Source organism: Barbatula barbatula, assembly GCF_947034865.1.
Source record: "Barbatula barbatula genome assembly, chromosome: 12".
NCBI classification, from domain to species: domain Eukaryota; kingdom Metazoa; phylum Chordata; class Actinopteri; order Cypriniformes; family Nemacheilidae; genus Barbatula; species Barbatula barbatula.
In genome coordinates this window covers 18,315,301-18,340,936 of record NC_136775.1, presented here as the reverse complement: position 1 = coordinate 18,340,936, position 25,636 = coordinate 18,315,301, and the positions used below count along the sequence as shown (strand labels likewise).

The 25,636-nt window shown below is 39.2% G+C and overlaps 1 protein-coding gene across 1 annotated transcript in view; it reads right to left on the bottom strand.

The window, feature by feature from the left end:
• Window positions 1-25,636, bottom strand: part of cdkal1 (CDK5 regulatory subunit associated protein 1-like 1) — a 310,661-nt gene that overhangs the window by 54,757 nt on the left and 230,268 nt on the right. The window contains exon 12 of the mRNA XM_079469382.1: window positions 21,384-21,446. Within this exon, the coding sequence (XP_079325508.1) occupies window positions 21,384-21,446 (63 nt within the window). The remainder of the gene's footprint in view (window positions 1-21,383; window positions 21,447-25,636) is intronic.

The following is a 25,636-nucleotide window of genomic DNA, read 5'->3' as shown; positions in this document are numbered from 1 at the left end:
TTCATTTAGTTTGGTTGTGCAGTTATACACAGCTTCAGGAAGATGTTATATAATTTATCTCACACATAATCTTGCATGTTTTTTAAATTTCATCATCTGTCAAGCAAAACGCACTTAAAACATTTACAATCTGCAACACCCATGATTTCATAAACTTAATTGATTTGTATATTTCTAACTGGAATAATTTCCTTTTCCATAATCCTTTATTAAATATACTCTTCAAAACATGAGAATAAGATCACAAACATATTGTTGATAAATTACTTGCATATCACATCCATTAAAAGGTGTTTTTGTGAATGTTGGTGATTTAGTGTTGTGAGGTCTGGTGCTTCTGTGGTGTGGGGGAAGGGTAACCCTCCATCAGCTCACTCATGTGGGGGAAGGGAGGCACAAACTCTTCTAACTTCACTACAGCAGACTGACTGCTTTACAATAAACTCTTTTAAATCATCTCTAAAACTTCATGTGACAGCTTGATTTGTAATACTTTCAGACGTTTTTAGTTAATAAACTAAATATAAGTTCTTATATTGTAAAAAAATAAATAATAATAATGATAAAAGAAAAAACAAGACTTGAATATAAGATGATAATTTGATTATAATGAGTGGCCTTAAACTCGTCTGTCTCTGTGAGGTGGGGGAGGGGCGGCAGCGCGGGCTCACTGATGTACAGAGAGAACGGCCAGATCGATTTCACTTAAGCACAAACTACAACAACTATTTCAACAAATACAAAATACAAATCCTTCGATTTGGGATCGTTTTGCACATTTCTGTTGTTTATGTATTTTATTAAACTTAAACACATTAAAATAGCATTCACTTCAACAAATGTAACCATGCAGCTCTCTTGTGAAGAAATACGTCTGCCCAGAATCGAACTGTAGACCATGAATAAACTACTGTATTCAACTTTATGCAGGAATGCGCAGACCGATCGCTTTATGACTTTAGAATCTCGCGTGAACAGGCAGCTCTGTATTCATTTAAACAATTCTCGCGGTACTGTGAAATCAACAGGTCTGCGCAGCGCGAACACGTGTATTGTTAACAAACACCAGAACTGCGCTATTCACGTAAGCTAGGGCAGGGAAGTGGGCTGCGCGCGCAACCTACACAGAGACTGAAGCGGGAGCAAAACTGCGCGATTAAGATTCAAAGTTGGAAAACGCATCATGAGAGCTACTCAACAAAGGTTAGTCTGACTTAAACTAAATACCGAGAATTTGTTTCAAATAGCTAAATTATCTGTTAATTGTTTAATATGAAATCTTACGCAATTACTGATGACGCAGTTGGGCTCTGATAGGTCAAATGTTCAGGAGGTAAAGTTCCTATAATGGTCGTTGGGGGCGATATGGGGTTCATAATTTTCCTGGGCTCTGATTGGTCAGAATCCCCAAAGTGTGTATCTTTCCGGAAGTGCAGTTCCTCCTAGAGGGCGCTGCATTATACACAAATCAGCAGGGGGCCATACACACTTTGAGTACACAAATCACTAAAAAGTACATTTCAGGGACAAGTGAGATTTTAAGGCTGGACATCATTTTAGTGCATACTAAATGCCATTATATGGTCAAACAAATGAGGACATCAAAAAAGTCCTAAATTGGCAAGGTGGTCCTCAGTTTACTGGTGTGTACTCTGGTGAATGTCCCCAAAAGTGAGATAAGTAAACACACACACACACACACACACACACACACACACACACACACACACACACACACACACCACACACACAGGAGGAAGAGTCTTTTCAGTACTGGGTACAAATGAACCATTAATCTCATAGAAGGACAGATGAGAGAGAGCAGGGAGGCTTTTCTCCTCTTTGATTTTTTTCTTACCGCTACAATAAATCCTTCTTAAACTTAATGATATATACTAGTATGAACTTGCAGGAAAAAAAACTCTTACAAATAAAAGGTAAATTTCATATAAATGTCATGTATATCTGAAAACCGATCATTCCAACTCTCAAAAGTGAACCACACGAGAGCATCAACAAAGCTAAATATCAACTTCTATAAGCACAGCAGTGTAACATGTATAGTAATGGCGATGTTGGAGGGATGTGAAACCGTACAAGTTGTGAAACATAAAGCAAATAAAACAGACGCAGTACCCTATTCATCTATATTTGCTCACTTTGAAGTTCAAGATGTCTTACAACAACAAAGTCTATGAGTGGACGAGTTAAAACGACTCTAGGAAGATTTCTATGAAGACAATGAAAAAAGCAAGACTGTTGAAAGTGTGGGACAAGTGGCTCAGATTCTTCTGTCTAGACGTCCTTTCATCCCACCGCTGAGGATTTAACGTTCCTCTAGGCATACAGCCATATTTGCTTCCAGAGCGATTACTGTTTGAAGAACACAGAAGGCTTGAATATCGACTTGGGTTTCCCCACAATGGGCTGAAAACCAGAGGCACTGCCTCTACACCAGATACTGTATGGGACCACATCTCCTCCTAGAAGGGCTGAATCTAAGGCCCTGACCCCAGAGAGCACAATCTTTTGAGAACTAAGAGCTAGAAGCTCTGCAGCACATGTGGGAGATGCTTCTGGCTCTCAGACAAACAAAGCAAATCCCTGCTTTTGAATATTTAGGGAGGCTTCAAGCCTAAGGGCAGCGTGGGGTTGCATTTAAGTATAATTTTGAGTTTTTAGGTTTCTTTGATTATCAAAGCACAGTCGCAATCCAAGAGCAATTACGACCCAGAATTCAATTCAGAGGCGGCACTGGCCGCACATCAGCAGAATGTGCTCGTGTGCAAATGTTCATTAGCTGTTGGTCTTGTCTTAAAATGCACCTCAGAGCAAATGAAAACAAGTCATCTGCAACTGCCTGTGAGGTCTGCGGGCAACACAAATCCTGCGCTGGCAGGCCAAATGGAACTCTGTAATAAAGCTTTGCTATACTACTATATAAGGGTGAGTCCCTCATTGCTACGTAATAAAATGGTTAGATCAAAGATATCAATAGTAACAAGATGAGCCACTGCCGTTACAATGGATGACGAGGAATGCAACGCTCAATTGACCCTTTTAAACCTTTCCTTCTTTGAAGGACAATTCAGGCTTTTAGGTATAGAAAAATGTACCAGTCTTATGTTAAGGCCAAATTCATTAACATTAGTTGCAGTGAAATGTACATTTGGTTTCAAGTTGTTAAAATTAGCATTACTTAATATATTTTGAACGAATGAATTTACAAAAAACAACTGCTCCTAAGTTATAAAGGTAATACATTCATTATTGTTAATCATTTAATATAACTTTGGTATTTTTACTCCTAATGTAAGTAATGTTAACTAATTCTGTGGCTCACCAGTTTTGAAACATTTTAATATGGCGATAGCTTGCGATCTGAGTGAACAAACATTAAGGAATTTTCGAATTGTTATTGCGGATTGAATATTTAAGTATTTAACAGGACGAACCGTTTTAAGAGCCTCCCTGAAACCAGACAAAGGTTTCCTCTGGTTCTTATTCTTGAAATAATTTATTTTACATTTTTGTGGAGATGTTTGGTTGGGTGCGATTAACCGCCAAACCACATGATTTGTTGCGTCTTCACTGCGGTTAGAACAACACTCTTACCGTCACAGACCTAGGCCTAAAACGGCAGATGAAGAGAAAACAGATATGTTTATGTTTATTCTAATAAACAAAGACATTCATTTCACTCTTTACAATCTATGGCGGGACATCTGAGCTAACATAGAGAAAAACAATATGCTTTTACAATATAAACAATCGCTCAGACGTTTCCTCAAAACGTTTTTCAGAAATTGGAAAATTACACAACAAATAGTGTGTCGTATATTTAGGTACATAGTGATGCTTTGTTGTCATTTTCAAAGATTGCAGCAACTACTCTCAAAATCTTTAGTGGCACATGATCAAGAGAACTGAATATGAACTCCAAGAAATGGCCCTTTCAGTCCTGACATGCTGTGAGATTGAGCTAATAATGCTCTGAATGCTCTTTATAATAGAAAATCACAGCTGGGACCCGGATCTGCTTCAATGATAATTGTTGTGCAAGTCAATTCTTTACCGTCTGCAAATGAATCCAACACTGAACTGTTTTTGAACCCTAACTCGATTCATGTGTGATAATACAACATCAAATCCAGAATTTACAACATATTAGAAAACCGTGCACGTCAAAACTCACACCTACAGCAATATGAAAGAATACAAACTTGCACAAACACAAACAGGGTGGTTTTCTATTCAGTGTGGGCTGCGCTGATAAGGTAAATTGCTGAGGCCGCTGGGACGGCGAGCGCTGGCGCTCCTTGTGATGCAGATAAGGTGAGGTCAGAGCAAAGGGCTCCTCTCAAATCCATCCTTAAAAGCACACACAAGGGGTTTGTGGCTGATTTTGGAAATTAAGCTTGAATTCCTCAAAGGCAAATAAAAAAATACACCTAAGCCACAATAATGAAAACGCTTCTTAAGGAACTGACGGATTTAAAACATTTGCTTAAAACGTAACAGTCCTAAAGCAGAACTAACACTCAGTTAGAGTTTAAACAAAGACACAGACAGGTCAAAACAAGCTGTTTTCCTTTTTTTACAGACACAACTAGTCATAACAGAGTCCGTGTTTCATGAAAATAATTTTTATGCTGAAGTGCACTGCAAACAGTCCTCAAGTTAGCTGTCTGCAATCATCTTGGGTGCACTGTGCCTTTAAGAATGACTCCGTGTCACACAATATCAAGAATGACTATTATGAACGCATATAACAAATTCAGTGCCACACACTGTTCGTGTAAGTCATCTAAAAGTATCGAGTACGGTGGCTCCTGTGGTCTGTGGCAGGGGATGATGGGTACAGTAAAAGCAGAGCATTAGAGCTGGAGGCAGGTTCTTTGTGGATCCAGACGAGGCCGAGCGCATTCAGGTGTCAATCTAACGCTGCGTTAATGAAGCCCAGCAGAGCTGGAAGATGGGAACTGCCTCCTGCTATAAAAAGGAAGCAATCAACAAGCCATTACAACGGCAGATCTGGAGAAAGAGAGAGGGAGATGGAGACAGGCTCAGGGTGACTGACAGAGCAAAGCTTTTGATTGCTTTGGGCTGTGGTTTGTAAGGAGAGAGGCACGGGTCTGGTTATTAAGAGGGAGTTTCAGATAAAAAAACCTAAAGCAATTGGAAGCCTAAAGAATCTCATTGGAATCTCATTGGATGTACGGTGTCAGTGACGGTGTCTTTCCATCGATTGTTTGATTGCCCCTTAATGCCATGGGGTGAGTCGATGACAAGTTGTAATTTTCAGGTATCCCAACGGCTTCCTGTTTTTAAATGACTGTCCTTTTGATCGGTCGAATCTGCTTGCTTAAGATGAACAGGGCCAAGGAAAATCAAACAAGAAACATGGTCACACAAGGAACCCGGTCTCTTTAAAGTCTTGTTTCGTCTCTAAATAATTGCTTTAACACAGTGGTTCTCAACCTTTTTATGTTTACGTCCCCCTGTAAACCCAGTTCTGGCAGGGCAGGGGGCTCCCTCTGTGTAATCGCAGTCGTGTTTCTCCGTGCACTGACAACCGCCTGTCACAGGTGGGGAGACCTGGTTGAGATCCACTGCATTAACACATCTTTTCGAGGTCTACGTCAGAGAAAGCATATACTTTTTTTTTATCGTAATACTACCAAAAGAACATTTAGATCTTAACCAATATGTTTTATGGACATCTTTAAGAGGGAATAATATTGATGAAAAAACCTTAAAACTGAAACAGGAAGTGCTACTGCACTGGTGCTGGGCAATTCCAGCGTTACGGATATGACATATAAACCCTTAAAGAATTGATTTGTTACAATATACTGAACCTAAAGTTAACATCAGAAAAATATCAGTCTATTCTATTTAAAAAAGGGAAATAAACAAGCGTTATGGATGCCGTTTTTCAGAGAGATGGATGACATCAAGACAAATAACTGGAAAAGGGATGGGTCTTCATAGAACATAAAACAATTACTTCATTTAAGTTTTCATGTGTCCATTCATGAGGACGTGACAATCCTAAAAATATATAAACCTAAGGTATAACTCTTTCGTAAAGAGATATTTCACCCAAAGGCAAATGCAATTTGAACACAAAAGATGATATGCGGAAGAATGTAATAAAACAAATCTCATCCTCCATTGACTCCCATAGTATTTATTTTCTCCGTTATGTCAGTGCATTGGAGGATGGTTTGGAACAATCTGAGGGTAAGCACATGATGACAGTATTGTCCTCTTTGGGTGAACTGTCCCTTTAAGGGACAGTCAGACCGAATACATTTTTGAAGTTAGTGTCCATGATATCTTGCCTTTATATATTCTCCAAACAAAACAATGGCAGCGTTCTGGATGTGGCATTCCATGAGTGTGATAATTGCGTGAGGCGTTTTCTGGCTCCGTGTGCTAAATGAACCGCTGTGAAGGTTTGACCTAGAAGTGTGAGATTTCGCCTGAACAGAGAAACTGGACGGTGTGGCTGAAGCAACACATCAAAGACATGTTTGTGCCAATCATTACTGTCTCTAGGGCTGGAAGCAAACTCATACTACAGAAGCACAGCCCGTCCCCAGGCCTCTGTGTTTTCTGCTAGACTGGGCATCATCAGGTGCTCCCCTGAAGCTCGCATGATCACATGTTGTGTGAGGAGTCGATCGATCGAGAGAAACCAGACAATCACTTTCTTTCATGTGCTGGCCACATGACCCGAGACTAGCACCATGTTGAAAGGCAGACAGTACTGACAAGTATTTTACAATTGCAAAGCCATGCCATCATTTACTCACTCTCTAAAATCACATTTGTACTCCATTCAAAATAGAAATGGGAACAAGCAGGAATCTGATCCTATGACGATCTACAAAAGGAGCTCAGTTTCTAACACAGATCATTATCACTATATATGGTAACGCATGAATCACACAGACTATAATACTTGATATAAACGTGATATTAAATGCACAAATACAAAATACACATCTTCTTTTGGGTGTCCAACGTCCCTCATACCCATTCGCTTATTCGGCTGAACATTCTCTTTTTGCATTTTCATGGTGAAAGAAATATGATTTTTACATATAATACCACATCAGAAAATATGATATTTACATCAATAAAACTATAAGAGCAGATGTAAAATGTTAAATAAAGATTCAAATTACAATCCAGCTGCATCCCTTCATGTCTGCAAGACATTTTCTGTAAGCTGGAGAAACAGAAATATATCGTACAATATTTTGTCTTCCCTGTAAAATTACAGGATAAAAGGAAATATATTAAATAGTTTTTCTTGTAAATTTCTTTACATTTCTCTAATTTTACTGCTTTGGACCGTATTTAAAAAATGAACTGTAAAATAAATTTCCCTGTAAAATTACATTCCCCACACCCCCAGCTCCTGTTTTTCTGTCATTTTTTAACCGTATTTAAAACATAAAAAAAAAAAACTGTACAATTTAGTTTTGTGTCAATTAAACGTGGAAAATCTGTAAAATGATATCTTGGGCATATACAGTACTGCTGGTTTGTAGTGGTTTTAATCCTATTTTCTCTCATGTGGGCTGCAATTACACATTTTTAAGAAGATTTCACAACGTACTGTTTTTGGACACACAGTTGTGGACAAAGTAACCTATTTGCGTCATTTCTTCTGCTTTTCTGTGAAATGTTTCAGCCAAGTTTCCATAGCATCATTAATGATAAGATTATGTCTGACACCATAACACATGTTTAATGGCAGAACAGCAACACTTGCACTTGAAAACACTTGCAGGCTGATTTTCTGTGAAGACGACACATTCTCAGATAAAATAACCATTGTGTGACATACTTCTTTAGATCATGCCAATAGAAACATGCTTCAAAGATGTGTACACAACAAGGACATCTTATAGAATAGAAGTATTTGCAAATCTGGCGTCCCTAAAAACACACAATTACGTCTTTAGAAGAGTCTAAGTTCAGTAGTTCGACAACAAAAGCCATAATCCATTTCTAAAAGGCTTCTTAGGTACGGTATTTGTGCATATAGGCCTCTGCATACGTTTGAGCTAAAGTGTTTTCTTTAACATGAAATACTATACATCTCCACACAGCAACAGAAAAAACAAAGCAGAAGCAAAAGCATAGGAGCAGATTCAGTCTATTAGTCATATAGAAATACAACCTACACACCACAAAAACCACAACAAACAGCAGAAAGTCTACACAGCTGCCCCGGCTTGATTTCTGATTTGAGAACTTTTTCGTGGATATGATTTGTCTGGTTATGATTTTATAATAATTCTTCACGCATTATTAACAAACAGGTAAAGATCAATGAATGCCCATTTGTAAAAAGTTTCATAATATTTATAGTTCCATCAAATACTTACGTTATATGATACTCAGCCTTATATAATATTTTTTTATATAAGGTCTGTGACGGTAAGAGTGTTGTTCTAACCGCAGTGAAGACGCAACAAATATAAGCTACAATTTACGAAAAAAGTAGCCGGCAGCATTCCACATTTTAAAATCAACAGTATTTGAGACCACCTTTCATGGTGAATAATGCCAGGGACCCTACTTGTGTGGCAGACGGACTTGCTGCCTACATAGAGCTCTCCAACACTTTATAAGTTTAATGAGGATAAAGTTAAGCGACAGATGCTGTGTTTTGGACGGGTGTAGAATATGCTTGGAGCATGTCTTTTAACTAACCACAACTTGTAGCTACATGTCTAATCATCAGACCACAGCAGTCTGGCTTTTGAAGGGCTGTCTCAATGAGAAGATGTGTCATTTAAACCCGAGCAAACACAGATCAACAGCTGTCTCTATGTAACACCTGCTCCAGAGGCAAACATAGAAAGAGTCTGAGATGACTTGTCTCAGTATAAACAATGCCGACAAGAACTTCGGGTTGACTTGTTAGAAAGCAAATGACACAGCGGCAGTGAGTAATGTGCAGTCAATGTAACAGAGAAACCACAAGAATCTAAACAAGATTACAGTTGTTATTATTTCCTTAACAACTGAAAGGTTCAAAGTGCATTTAATGCGAGTCAAAGTGCCACTCGGCGGCCATGTTTGCCACGCCTCTGGGCAGCTATCTACGTCAAAGCAAGTCAACAGTCTGATCTCTTTGAATGGTAGTAGAAGGCAGATATTTCTAAAATCGCTGGCAAAAATCACAATGAAATAGCCTATTCCCGATCAATGATTAAACCTGATATGGACCATACTTTTGGTCACTTCAGCTATTCTGCATGCACACAGGCTGACAAGCGCCTCACAGATAATGTCCTAAGCCCTGCCCAGATAATGTCAGTCTTTATTGATTGGATCTTTTTACTGGAAGGCGGGACTTTATTCGCTAGAGCGGCTGTATTGAGCGTTGCACTCCTCTCAATTCATTGCAATGGCAGTGGCGTATCTTGTTAATATATATTATCTTTGATTGAAATCTGTCATGGGCAGTCAGGCAGTAGCGGCGAAAACTATTCTCTCTTTGGTTGAGCCAAATTAATATGTTTCAGATTGCTGTACGGTTTGCAATTCTGAAACTGACAGTGTCAAACCAAGGCAATGTGTAGATTGATTTATTCAAGTACTTTAACAAGTAAACAAAGTTGACACGGTTCAAAAAACAAGCAAATAAACAAAATATGTAATCATTTATTTAAGAGCCTTAAAAGTTGTAAAACAAAGCCAAGCATGGCTTCTGTACTTGACAACCGGGTCTCTTTTTTAAACACACTTAAAATCCAAACGTATTAGAGACAAAATAATAAAATGACAAATTTAGTCAAGAATAATGTTTATTTAATTGAAGTTCGATCAATTATATCGGTATTAAGAAGATGCGCCACTGCTGTTACAATGAATGGCGTGGAATGCAACTCTAAATATGGCCGCTCTAGTGAAGGAAGTCTTTCATGTAAAGACTGACGATTCTCTGGGACGGGGCTCTCGTGAAGCGCTTGCCAGCCTGTATGCAGGCGCAGCAGATGAGGCGACATCGAAACATATGATTTTTGCCGCAATTTAAGATTAGCAAACCTAAGTCATGATTCAGTTCAGTTCATGTTTAATTATTGATAGGAAATAAGCTGTTTAATTGTGATTTTAGAAATATATTCAAGTAAATGGGACTGTGGACTTGATATGTCGTACTAGTTGCCCAAAGGCATTGCAAACATGGTTTGATGCTTTTAATGTGATAATTGGTGTGAGAAGGTGGGGACAAGAACACGGGACATTATTTAAGACACCACTACCACCATTCAAAATCTTAATGAGAGACCCAAATGAAGCAAATAATCACGGATAGAACGGCCACCCAGCTGACCAGCAGCCCTATAACAAGTCACATTCACATCAGGATGCTGGTGGAGTTCTTCTGGCTTGTGTATTGATTGATTTATTTTTTATATGCTCATGGCTGGTTTAATAACATGGAGGATTTGGAGGATGTGACCGCCCGCGTAACCTCTGCAGCTCTCGGCGGTGGCGTCCCCCTGAGGGGATGACGGGTGCTCTAATTGGTTTGTGTTTTCTCTACCGTCTCCGGCGGTAATGCATGCAGCCCGACTTACACCCCGGCAAAACTGCACTTATTCACTCATCAACGGCCTGCTTATCCTGTTACGAGCTGCCATCGGCCGGGAGAGAGTGTGTGTGTGTGTGTGTTAGATTTGGAGTGGTAAGTGGTGTGTTGTGCCACACAAAGCTTTAGTTGGTCACATTATAACAATCATAGAAACACAATAAAAGTCTTTTCACACCAAAAACAGTACCTATAAAGATAACTAGAATGAAAAATACTGTGAAGTAGCATCCGCACTGATGGATGATAAAGTTATTTTTACACTCTGTTTACAGTTTTATGTTTTAACTGTGCAACCTTTTTTTATATTGGAATGGATTTTGATTGGCTGTCAGTGTTTCATTCAAATAAAATTGTGATCCACACGGAAATGCAGAGACAGCAAAGAATTCCCGAACACCCGTCATTCGCAAAAATCCCACACGTCCCCCGCACCTTGTGTGTCTGTTTAATAAATATTTGGACTAATCTGATTATGTTTTTAGTTATCAATACGACTACTGTAGTCCCGCTTCTGTTTAACACGTTTCACTCTCTGCACATTTCCTCTCAAAATCAGTCTGGAAAACAGTCCAAAGACTCCATCTGGGGCTGGTCATTGCCAAACCAAACAGCTGTAAAACAAAACATTTGCCATGGTCTATAACAATGCAATATTTTAATGGCTCTCCTGTCTCTCAAACGTACAAGGTCTAAATTCTTCAATGCATCTTAAAACTATATTTTCCCTTTTCTATTATCCGATAACAAGGGAGCTTCTCCGCGCTTCCCAAGACAGTCACAGGAAGATGAATGTACTACAGACAAACGAAAGCGCCACTTCAGATATCCAATAACATCTTTGTTTTCCAATGGGTACCGTAACCTCAATATGCCTAAACCTTCACTTGTGGCCCAGTGCACATATTTCACTGTTACTCTAAAGTCAATCAGCAAGATTCATGTTATTAATCTACAGTAGAAAGTGAAAAGCCTTATCAGATCCACTTCATCCGTTTTCCTCCTGAAAAGTGTTTGTTACAGAACATTTGCCGATGCAAGGAGAATATGACACAAGTCCTAACACAACAAAATGATGCAAAAACAGATTCACGCTCAAATAGGAGTTAAAAAAGTCAACATCAACTATTTTAATTCAATGAATCTGTTAATGGCAGATATGAATTCCTTAATTGAAGTGATAGTTCACCCCATAATGAAAAGTCTGTTATTCACTCACAATCTTGTCATTTCTAACCTGTATGACTTTCTTTCTTCGGCAGAAAACAAAAGAAGATATTTTAAAAATGTCGTGAAACCAAACAGCGAAGGCATCCATTCACTTGCATCGGTTTTGTGTCTATACAATAGAAGTGAATGGGTGCCGGCGCTGTTCATTTACCAACTTTCTTTAAAAGATCTTCTTTTGAGTTCTGTGCCGTACGGGTTTGGAATGAAATGATGCTGTTTTCATTTTTGAGTGAACTATGTCTTTGAATTAAAAATTCAATGTCATGCGACATAAAAAAGAAAAAACTTTTGAAACAACTGATGAATGTAAAAAGGTTTGCCACGTGACTGTGCTTGTGTGTATAAGAGAGAGAGAGAGAGAAAGAGAGAGAGAGAGAGAGAAGAGAGAGCATTTGGTTTAAGTTTTACAATGAACGCAAGAACATGATAACGGCCAATAATACAAATTAAAATGAAGCAGAAGTTTTTATTTAATGTACACACATTCTTGTCTTTCAAATATGTTTGACTATACGTTCTTTGAAGGCAAGAAAACCATCCAAGTCGAGAATGACAGGACAGTGATTACATGACTTTACAAAGTTTGTATCCAATAAAATGTGCACATTATGACTGCTCATTACATTTGACCAAGAAAAATAAAAAAATAACATGTTTCATCTCCTTATCTGAAATTACATGAAAACATTTCAAACAAAATCTGTACCAATTCCCTGAACATAAACCTTGCTTAATAAAGCCTTACACAATAACTCCGGCAAATCTAATAGGTCATTATTTAATTACCAAATGAATTAATTCAGCTCTCATAAATTCTGATGTGAAAAGACAGATTACAGATCCAATTAAAAACTCTTCAGAATAAAGCCAGCTGGTCCTGTGTGGCTTTAATTAAAATGCAAACCGAACACGCGGTGAGCCTAAATGAAGGTGCGTCTGTTAAACAGAGACGAGAGATTTCTGATGGGTCTGTTCAAATCCGCAGGTGGCCGAATTAAACGAACACTAATCAGAGAAGTGCAGAAAATCAAGCATCTCCTTCCTGTCGTCTGCAGGAGAATAACAGCTTTTATCAGACAAACCAAAGGTCAAACATCACGGCGGATATGGATGTTTCGGTCGCATATTACTAACAATGAGCCTAAGACATTCATTTGAGGCTTAATGTAATGGGTAGAGCATCACGCTGGAATAAAAACCGCTGACAATCCAAGTTGGTATTTGTACATTTATAACATAACGTACATCAAAATCTATCGAGAAAAATAAATAAGTGACGGAATGAGGATCTTGTATGAGACCCAAACGCAATGGAAACGTTGAGAAAGAAAAAGAAACAAGTTTATTGTGCTAAATTCAGTTCTTTTTAGGGAGGTATTTTCGTACCTAAAATATTTAACAAAGTTCAAATAGATTTTTGCCCAAGAAATGAATAAGAAAAAACCATCGGACATTGGGGAGAGAGAGAGAGAGAGAGAGAGAGAGAGAGAGAGAGAAACAACCCAAACAAAACCATTTCAGGTATTAATGAACATATTTCAAGCTGTTGCCTATCGGATCCTTCTCTCAGAGGAGAGTGTGTGCGCTTGAAAGCGAGCGAGCAAACTGTGTGCTGGAACTCATGCTGTGCCACGCAAGTTGAGACAGAGACTTCAGTGACACCCGACATCTGTGTGTGTGCTTGCATCAGCGAGTGTGTGGTTAAGCATGAACAAGAGCTGGCCTTTCCATGGCTTATCTTTTCTTTATTGCGGTCAGCAGCGAAGTACAAAGACTTAAGTCACCAGACTTTATCCCGCTCCGTCGGTTCCAGAATCCGGCCCCAGCGAGGTGGAGCGTCCCGGGCCGTGCGGAGTGCCGTCTGCGGGGGCCCGGGCAGACCCTCCGCCTTACACAAAGCATTGTAAGGGTTGCTCAATAGTCTTTTCACTTTGATTGATGGGCCTTGTTTGCTGCCATCTGGCCGCAGATAGATCACATAAATCATTGCCCCGAAACGCAGGGGCTGGAAGCGGTGGGCTCCTGCATTTATTATGCATCTGTACACGATATAAGCCCCCTTCAGTGCCCATTCACGGCACCGTGCGCCCACCGTGCCACAAACACACTCGCACAATGCGGCTGTGTTCACAACTGACTTCACACCCACACCATAATCACACAGAGCGCGCTCGTGGCCTCTTCGGACCCAGCAGAAGGTGAATTAGAGGGGAGGATGTTTACCCAAGCTGGGCCACGCACGCCCACCCCAAAACGAATTGTGCGGGTCTCACACACTCAAGATACCCGCTTGGGTGTCTTGAATATTAAATGTAGACAGGCTTTTATCAGAACACAAAATTAGAAAATAAGACCCCAGAAAAATCACACTTACTACTTTGATTGTTAAAATTGTGTATAAGTGAGATGCACAAAGACAAGGCAGCATTTACATTTCCACCAACAAAAGAGATGGGTCAATTCTGTCTCCCCGAACACCCCCCCCCCTTCTCCTCTGAATGGCTGTAATTACGGCTTTTTGAGCAGAGCAAGGCTAGTGTAATTACTTTATTCAAAGCGCAGGATATAGGCATAGCTAAGAGAGCAATTTATTCAGCGTGGCAGAGGACACGTCTGTGCATTATTGCTGAGATGAGTTATCCCCGTTGCTGCCAAACGCTGCTGGCCCGAGCCTCCAAGCACCCTGGACCTACACCCTCCGATAAAGTGATAATTGCTCGCTCCATCCATCATGCCTTTCTTTTGACTTGTTGTGATTGGCTCAGCTAAGCCGCCCACCTGGACGGGTTTAATCGGGATCTCTTGTGTTTCGTGAAGAAATGAGAATGCGTTGTACATTAGAGCGTACAAGATGGGTCATTAGCCATTGTTAGAATAATCCAGTCAAATATTGAGTGCGTTCGTCCCATTTGCTAAAGCAGCTATTTTAATAAATCATAGCCATTCAGCTTCTTGGGAAGATCAGCAAAAATCTATCAGCCAATATTTTAAAGGTTCAATGTCATTTTTTTTGGAGGATCTATTGACAGAGATGCAATATAATATGCGTAACTATAAGGACCTTGCACAATGAAGCGTTATGTTTTTACTACCTTAGAATGAGCTATTTCTATATAAATACACCGCGGGTCCCCTTACATGGGTTAGGGGTTTCAGCGTTACCCCTATACGGACAAACTGATAAACATGGCACCTTTCGCAAATACGTTACCTCCTTCAACAAAGAATTGAAAATGTGATGACATCTTAGTCCTGTGTCAGCCACTGTAGTGCTTGGAAAGGGAGGGGTGAGCTGTGGAGTGAGCCGTTGGATGCAATTCGTAACTGCACCGCTAGTTGGCGCTAAATTTCAATCACTGGACCTTTAATTCAGTATTACGGGTATCATTTGCAAATAATGGCAGAATGCATTCAAAGTGTCAATTGATGCGACGGGTCATTTAAAGGGTTAAATCTACTTTAAAACTGACTTTTTTACTATGATCTACTTTTTTTGCACTCTGTGATTCAGTGTAAAGTAAGGATATCATTTTGAACACACATTGTTTTTGTAAAAACAAATTATGTTAATTGTTCAATTTGTTAAGTAAAGTATCACACTGATCTTAGCAACACGCTCCAGTCATACTCTATTGGAATCCTCTTTGTGTTGACTCTCTCACTCGGGGAACACTTTTCATGTAGTATACATTGCAACATACAGCATGTTTGAGTGTTTTAAATAACCCCCATTTACAGTAATGATGGTGCTGATGTAGGCAGAAGACAGCAACGCCGAAGTTGGGATGTTTCCCCACAATACCCACACACACCAGCCTTTCCACTACATAATGTGCAGCACCTACAGTAATACATCATCTCTGAAATCTGAATGCAAGGTGGAGAAAGATTGAGGGGAGAAACAGGAATACAAAAACAACCTTGGCACAGTGTGAAACATGTTGAATCAACAGAAGTGAAGGACCTCTGCTGCCAAGAAGAATAATCCTACTTTAACACACATACACAGCAATATAGAGTTAACACTTAAGAAACAAAAGAGGCAAACAAATACAAATAATTGGTTTATCCAATATAACAGTGACTTAAGTGTTCAGTAAAGCTAAAAGGAAACTCTAAATCAACTCTTCAAAAACACAGTCTTGCTCTTTGTAACCTAAAGCTTAACCTAAAGGCTTACTTAGACGTGACTGGCTCTCCATAAGCAGCAACTATGCATGTCATGCAAAGTGCTTGAAGGTCTAGCCTTGACAAATCATTTCAGCATGTCTCTCGACTCCATTGACCTTCCTCAATGATTTTTTTCAATTTGTTGCAATGCATTCTGGGAATGACTTCTCCAAGAAATTAAATCATTATATATATAAATATATACGTATTCTCTGACTTGGGGTTTAACCCTGAAGTGGTGTTAATTACAACCGCAATTATTTGCTGTGAGTGGACAAACTTTGTTATTATTTGTTTTAATAAATGTAAAATGTTTAAAGTAATGCGTGGTGATTTTATCCTTCAATTGAACATGATTTGCAAACAGAGACCTAACGGCAGCAAGTGGTTTGCTTCTTTAAAACCACACAACAAACACACTGACACTCCAGAACGACAGACCGCAAAACTCATATCTACATATACACATAAATGCATTGCTGTGCGCTTGTGTTAAGCTTGTGCGGTGCCAAACGGGCAGTGCCAAACCCGGTGGCAGCTGAACGGCCCGAGCTGAATGGGGAGTTGAAAGCCCTGCCAAACAATCAAAGTGAAACACACACACACACACACACACACACACTTACACGGGACACGTCTCCTTATTTAGACTCACTCCCTACTGACACATCCCAAATAGGTAAATGGAGTATCTGCAGTGTTCTGGCATCGAAGCCACACACATAAGCACACACAGAGCCAGCTGGCAGACAGAGGACAGGGCTTTAAGATCGTGAGTGAGCGCCCGCCAGTGTCGAACACACTCAATGAATGATGCCATGAAGAGGCAAAGCGCCAGCTAGAACTAAAGTGTGTGTTGTGAAGCAGACAGAGAGAAATGACGAGACACACCATCCTGTCTTAAGTCAAATAACAACATCCAAACAACAATGTGAAGATTCATACCAACATAACTACGCAGTATAAAGGCATTTCAAAGGGTATGAATTTAGGATACGTTGATTATTTCCGCTGCATGCTTCAATATCCCTTCATTGCGCAAAATCGAACTGCCCACTACAGCATGATATCGCAATACTTCATACAAAAACGTCTTTTTAAATAAAAGACCATCCACGTGTATCTCCTGAGGCTGATTTTGAGGCCTCGTAAACAAAACTACATGAGAATCATTTGTATATATTTCAGACTAATAAACGCACACGTTTGATATGTGAATTGTGTTTATCAGATGGTTTCCTCTAGGCACGCTTCAGGAAACATGTAGCCAATAATGACCGCAGACAAATAGACAAACAGTCTGCGTAATTACTACGGCAACGGCTGACCACAGGGAGCCGTGGGCGGGGTTACATTATGCAGATTAGTCAGATCCGAGTCCAATTGGCTTTATTACATGCACATTTCTATCCAAATAACACAGGACGAAAAACACATAGCAGACGCAAACACCGATGGTCCATCTCCTGCCAGAAACATCAAATGACACTATATCTCAACTATTGCGAGTTGTCAGCTGGCAATGGGATCGAATGTGTTACTGTTAGTGTAAAATAGATTTTAACCACCTGTACTTAATAATTTTTATAAAAGGAGAAACTTAATCAAATGTTATCCCTTATGGCCATGAAGTTTCACATACATTTTGGATGGTTTACTGGTGTTGTGTTGTCTTATACAGAAACACATTGTTAAACTGCATAATATAAAACTTGAATGAACTAGATGATACACCGATTTGAAGTGCATTGGCATTGTAAAAAAATACAGTCACACGCATTTCGATCAGGAAAGGAAATGGTATCATAAGGAGATAATATTGGTACTTTGTAACTGAGACGAGAATGATATCACTGCTCACGGATGACAAGAAACCGACGGAAATCAGGTTCAAATCATTTTTTAAATGTGGATCTGCGTTTTCTGAATTAAGAGCATTGTGAGACAGCTAGACCTCTGACCTCCGTTCAGTACAGCCGAGTATCGCTAACACAGTTTCTGATGAATGTGATTGTGTGTGGGTGGCACATGGAGGAATCATGATGTCCCAGCTTTTCTTTTAATTACACACAGTCGGAGAGGAGAGAGAGAAAGAAAAACACTTGCGGGAGTAAATGTAACACATCTTGTTTACGAGTGAGTGAAATGGACAATTTTGGGTGATCCACGCCTGTCCAAAAATGTCAACAAGTGCCCATGCAAAAGTGAAAGATTTGATATGCTGAGGAGACCAACCTGTCTGACACCTGTCCCATTAACTTACATCAGCGTTTCTTCTGTTTTGATACCACTATATCCAATTACATCGTTCTGACCATACTTTCTTCCCCTACATGTCTTGTTCGTTCATTCATTCATTTTATAAAGTCCATAAGCTCCAAGACAATGTTATAGTGGCAAAAGGACGGTGTCAAATAAAAACATGCCAAATTACATTTACATTTACATTTATTCATTTGGCAGACGCTTTTATCCAAATTCTCACAAACTTTCGGCATTCAGACGACAACGTCATCAGAAAAGGATTATACTTCTTATTAGCCCACAATCACAAATCAAAATGTCCACCATTAGTAGAATAAGATTAGGAAAAATGTGGTTTCATGTATTGGATTAGGGATTCATGGGCTCTGGAGAACAGGCTCTCTCTTGTATCTTCTTTAAAAGCTATAGACCGTTTCATTGGATGTGAGCGCCTGACCCCCAGTTAACATCCGGTTTGTGATTGGCTAATAGCTATAATAATAATATTATATGATATTATACTACAATAATACTATTTATATCTTATTTAATTTATGAGTAATTTATTGTATAATAGTTTTATTAAATAAACAATTTGTTGAATGGGTCCTGTAGTTCGGACGCATTTAAACTAACCGTGTGGTACATTGACATCTAGCGGTTGAGTCTAAATTCAAAATATTGGAGAGACAAGTTTAGCCAAGTTATGATTCTTCTCGGTTTCTTTTGACTGTTATCAGAAATAATCTACAGGCACTCTTTTGTTTGTGAATGTGTACCGGACAGTAACAGTAACGTTGTTAAGATGAAACCGTCTATAGGCGAAAGGAGGCACACACGACCCCATCCACATTAATGGAATGGCTGTTGAACGTGTTTCCAGTTTTAAGTTCCTGGGGACTCATATTTCGGAGGACCTGTCCTGGACCACCAACACCTCATGCCTGGTCAAGAAGGCTCACCAGCGTCTCTTCTTTCTGAGGACACTGAAGAAGAACCAACTGTCTTCAACTGTCCTGGTGAACTTCTATCGCTGCACGATAGAGAGCATCCTGACCAACTGTGTCACAGTCTGGTACGGGATCTGTTCTGTTGCTGAGCTCAAGGCACTGCAGCGGGTGGTGAAAACAGCTTTCTCCCATTGAGGACATCCAGAAGAAACACTGTCTGCATCGAGCTCGCAGCATTCTCAAGGACTCCTCTCACCCTGCTCATAGACTGTTTACTCTCCTGCCTTCTGGTGCCTCCGGACAAGAACCAGCAGACTTAGAAACAGTTTTTTTCCCAGAGCTGTTTCATTATTGAACTCTGCCCCCCACTGATTCCACTACCTCTCTTACCTTTAACTCCAATGCTGCTATAACATTGTTTACATTGCACTACAGGGCTGCATGCATGACTGAACTGTACACACCAGTACTTCATGTTATCTGCTCTACTGGACTGTTTACACACGCACAGCATCATTTGCACTCTATACTGATCACTTGCACATCTGAAATATGCTCATTTGCACTAATGGACCACTTTCATAACTGCATTAACTCATCTACTGCACTGTAACTCTATTAACTGCATCTACTCATCTATTGCACTGTAACCTCAATAACTGCATTAACTTATCTTCTGGACTGCAACCTATTATGAACTCTTATACTGCACCGTAACTTTAATAACCGCATTAACTCATCCACTGCACTGTTACTTCAACAACTGCATTAACTCACCTATTGCATTTCAACTTTAACAGCTAATGTCAATAATCTATGCACACTTAAATCACTTGCACTATTGTTTAGTCTAAATTATGATCTGCTCATATCCACCTGTACATCAATGTTCATAGTGTTAATGTTCATAGTATATAGTCTTTTGTATATATTCTTCATAGTACATACCTACTGTCATATTTTCATAGAACATACCTACTGTGAAATATTTTCATAACTGTATAATATTTTCTCAATATTGTATTCTGTATTTATTCTAACTGTATATCCTGCATTTGCAAACTACACTTCTGGTTAGACCTAAACTACATTTCGTTACACTGTACTTGTATATGTGTAATGACAATAAAGTTGAATCTAATCTAATCTAATCTAATCTAATCTGGCTGGTTTTCTCTGAACTAATAAAACTGAGACAAGAAGTTCCTTAACTAGTGTGCGCATACATTCAAGCACATAACAACACATAAGAGCAATTGCTTTTAGAAATACTTCACGCAGTCGACTCGAGTAGCACAGGTGTCATCCACATGAATGAATAAACCATCCACACACTATCCAGATTCATTTCATTATAAAGAGAATAAAGACTATATTGTTTGCAAAGTCATAATCACTATCCTATATGCTTAAAACAAAATCCTGTAATATAGTTTAATAGATACAACGTTTCTAAATACCCCAGGAATCTGTTCTAAAACACCCTCGGTGCAAACTGGAATCACTGCAGTAGTGTGTATTTGCACTTTATGCTCATAAAATACAATTAAAAAAATGAATAAATAATCCCATAACTGGAAAACTGCTATAGCCGTACTTTCTTAGTTGTTTTATTCATCACACACTTAGCTTTTTTCCCAACACAAGCTACTGATCTTAGCGACATTTATAGAATCCAAACTCATGAAATATTAAAACCACAGCCATCTTTTCCTCTCTCCGATGTGCTGCAATATCCTTCGGTTAAGAGCAGCATTGGAATAAAGGGCCTCTTGGGCAGTTTTTACAGGCATGTGAATTGGCCTTGATTACAGTATAAAGCTCTGATTAGTTAATGCGGTGTCAGAAATGCGACTGGAGGATTCTGGGCCACTAACTGGAATGACTGAGCTTTTTATGGGGTGCTGTGATAGAGCCATAAGAGCTTGGCTCTGCTGAAACTTTAATGATGTCATTAAAACACAGCTCGGGGGGCTAGCAGTTTTCCTGTTCCTGTGAAACATCACTCTTGGATATATCTCATATACCCTTTCTGCAATTTAAATCTGAATTTGTAATTTTTCCCTTTTGGTTTTAAGGAACAATAAATACGCCTGCAGCAAGTCGGCACTCTCTGTAAAGGACGCAAAGCCAAACATACACATTGAAGCACAGCTTCCTCTTACCTTGTGGTCGTATGGGTTGTACGAATGGAAAAGCACGGACAGCTCTTTGGTTCTTTGTTTTTTCTGTGCAAGAGAAGGAAAAAACACATCACGTCGACATTAATTAGATGGAACAACCACATATCAAGGCGTAAGGTATAAAAAGAAAAAAAAAACATGATTATGGCATTGATCGTGTTCGGTAAAGACATAAGACAGCAGAATGAAGAAAGCAAACACTTAAAGTTAAGAAAATGTGGATATTTGCCCTCCAGACCTCTCAGTTTCTCCCAGAAGCTCGTCTGAAAGCTTAGACATCCTTAATTTATAATGAAATGCAAACACAGAGCTGCGAGGAAATGTATAATGGCTTTTGATGCAGTCACGTAAAGTCAGCGAGACTTAGGCAAAGGCTAATTACAAGTGATTATGCAATGTCAAGCTGAAGAGAAATCACGTTTTTTCACTGCCGAGAGGAAAGAGAGTTTTATGATCCGAGATTTATGGATGATTTCACACGACAGCCTTTAAGGAAATGCTATCAACTTCCTTTAATGATGACTTACATTTTTACAGTAAGACCTAATCAAATCATGACAAGAAAAATAGCAAACGACAATAAATCACAAATTCACGTCTAAATGTTTAACACTCTAAAAACATTAAATACGAGATGCAGTTAAAATAACTATTAAACAAAAAACAGGCGATCAAATGTTCTGTTAATAAAATCATGTCATCATTTATTCACTCTCATGTTATTCAAATCTGTGTACCGCTGCTGTTCTTCGAAACCTCTTATCTCCATATTTTTTGCCATAAATCGTTAGTGACCCTTTAATGTTACTCACTGGGTTTTGCAAATATCTAACCAATAAAAAGTTTTAAAATGTGCTTTTGAACTTTGAGGACAGTATTTATTCATTTAAAAAGCAAATCATGTCTTGAATAAGAGTGAATTTTGACATCAGAGGATTTGGAAGGACAACGACGATATGACTTTCTTCTATGGAACACAAAAGGAGACTCTTTTTATTAAATAACTATAAGACCTGTTAAAGTATATTTGATTTCTGTGAACGTATAGCTGCCATAGTGCAACACTCAAAACAAACGCACAAAGGATGAAATGCACTATATGAACACCTTTACTATTACTGTGGTTACTACAATAAACACAGACCAAAACAAGGGGAAATGCGTCTAAACCTCAACAGCATTTTAAAATGTACTTTTAGAAACTTGAACAAAGTAGCTGCGTCCTCCTGAGATCCCTTTCGTCATTAAGGTTTATTCAGGTTTCATTTCAGAAAAGCAACTGTTATGGGTAAGTGACACTGCAATGATTACTTCTGACCAGAAACAAATATTCATTTATATTGTGGTTGCCCGCGCACCTCCGCAAACGGATGAGGCGTTTGTAGTTGACTCGCATGCTGTTGCCGTTGTGCTATTATTCAGGCTTTAGGCTCATGCGGTGTACATATGTCACTAATCCAGCAGCCAAAAGGAAATCACCAAGGCGGCCGAGCAAGTGGAACAGAAGTTTCAGAACGCTCTGCTCACATGCTCTGGTCTTTTTTAAGCTCATAATACATTTCTTCTAGTTTTCTTAACATGTAAACAACACTGGTCCATAAGCCCTTCATGTTTGAACAGTAACAAAATACACCCATCTTCAAGACTGGACCAGTGTTATTTACGTTGGTCTATATTTTGTGAAATGAACAGATATAGTTTTACAGTTCTGGCCTGTAATGAACAACTTCTTCAAAGAAAAAGGCTCATCTTAAATCTCTAATCTTGTACTGTATGCACCATATTGAAATCCTTGCGGTGTCACTAATGCCACAGATAATGAATAAAAAATGAGCACAAACTCAACATACATCCCAATGCAGTTCCACACAGTTCTGATGATGGCCACGGGCTCTCGCATGAAGGAGCACACTAAGGATTTAAGAGCAAGAGAGTGAATTCGTGCCTAGACCTGCCTAATGATTCCTGTCGGTCCCCTGTGATTCCATCTTTCTCATCACCTCTGCTAATCAGACCTGGGGCCTCTTGACATGGAGAACGCACAACCTCAGGGTTGCCGTTCCCGCACCCGGCCAATGAGATCCCAGCAGGATTTGCGCAATACCAGATTCTTACCACTCAGCCACCCCGACCCCGGGTGAGAGAGGAGGAGAGGGAAAGAACTACCTGCGAGCTAAGATGTTCTCATTCATCTGCTCAATCAATTGTGGAGTGGTCTTTTCTCCTCCAGCACACCTTCTGGAGGTTTGATTTGCACGATCGGACCAGAGAGAGAGGGGTTAGCGAGGTTGCAGGTCTGAGATAACCAAGCTAGCAGCCTTAAGAGAATACGCTTAGACTTCCTCCATTCACACATCTTCATTCGGGCAAAAATAAGTAACTGAAATTTGATCAAAAAAGATGAACCTTAGTCTGACCTTCAGAGACTCAATATTGCAGTCTATTAGGGCCAGGGTCCAGAGATTGAGTCCGCCCCAAAGCAGCATGGTAGGGTGAAACATAATCTTGATAAGCCAAATAAGCACGTTTTTTCTTTATTTGAAGTCATATCTCGGCCCCCCAAAGATGACGTACGATGGCGATATGGACAAAGGTCAATGCGGAGTTGTGGATGGGTTTACATTCGGTTCAAACAGAACTAAATGACCCAATCATATCCTGTGATGATGTATATTAGGGAACCGATCCATTTTCGTACAAACCTCCAGCTCATTGTCCTTGCATGCGTTTAGGAATATTAGATTTGCAGCCAAAGTCAAAGATTTTGTAAAGTCTCAGTAGGAAGACCTTTGACTGGTTAAATGTGAATTTGTGTATGGACAATAGTTTAAACCTAGTCCTCTGAAATATATTTAAGGGCTACAAATTCAAAGAGATCAGCTGCTGATGATCTGATGGACATGCATGTGCGACATTTGGCTTTCTGTCAGGTCGTGAAGATCTCAGGCAGATGGAGGTAATGTAGAAGCATGTTGCCATTCATAAATCCTACACGAACATGCATCTGTCATCCGAACAAGGATGAAAGATGGGGCCTCATATACAGTCCATCTGCTCGTCACATTGCTCGTGTAAGAAAACAAACGCATAGATGTGACATAACAAACACATCCGTGCATCGTGATGATGTGCCTCTCACATTTGTAAAAAGGCCGACAGCACGAATAGAAGGAAAGAGATATTCAGGCTATGTTCAGAAAGCAAAGTACCACAATACAGTTTCTGCAGTCTGCATACTACTGTACACATTATGCTAATTTTCTGTGAATGAAAAACACAGATGACATACCACATTTGCCAAAATATATACAACAGGTCACTCTGCATGGGATATTGTTTCCCATAATGCAATGCACTTGACTTGAACTTCCAAGTTTTTTCTACTACGGCAGTGGATGCTGTCCCAGAACTGAAAATTGGACATTCTTCCAAAAATCTTTGTAATACAGGTTTAATATAAAGGTATACAGGTTTAAACCAATAAAAATATTTTCTTTTTGGGGTGAACTATCGCTTTAAAATGAATACTGTCAGAAAACAAAACTGATTTGAAACAGGAAAGGACATTTTATTTTATTTTGCAATATGATGCAACATATATGAAATATTACAGTTGTTAAAAGAATAACAGATCACTCCAATTTTATTTTTTATTTTTTTCTAAATGTCCTATTTAGATGTACGTGTTTAAGTAGAATTCTCCCAAATTATATTATATGTTGAAACTGGACAAAAAATGAAAAAAGATGCTCCGTATGCCGATCTTAAATATTGCAGAGAAAACAAGTTCATATTTATGATTAAACCACAACAATAATGTTTGCACATGTATTTTGGGAACCGTTCAAAAATGAGTATTTGATGAAATAAGACTGAATTTTCACTATATTTATACGTGGGATTCTCTTCGCCTTTCATGTTGCTGTTGGTTGACTGTAATTTCTGACGTTTGTTTCTGTTGAAATTCAAAATATACCGGACTGGAATGAGCATAATACATGCACAAATGCTGATTAAAGGCAGAACTGGAGTGATATCTTTATTTTTTCCACGAGTACATAGTGCTCAGTGCACACATCACAGTACGAAGTGTTAATATAAGAACATACATCTTAACCACAAAGCAAGAGACAGACACCAATGAAAAATATGATCTCTTTAAAGATTGTCCTTACTACAGGAAATGCAGTGATGTCATCTTGCGTATCCCGCCATGCCTCCCATTCATATTAAAT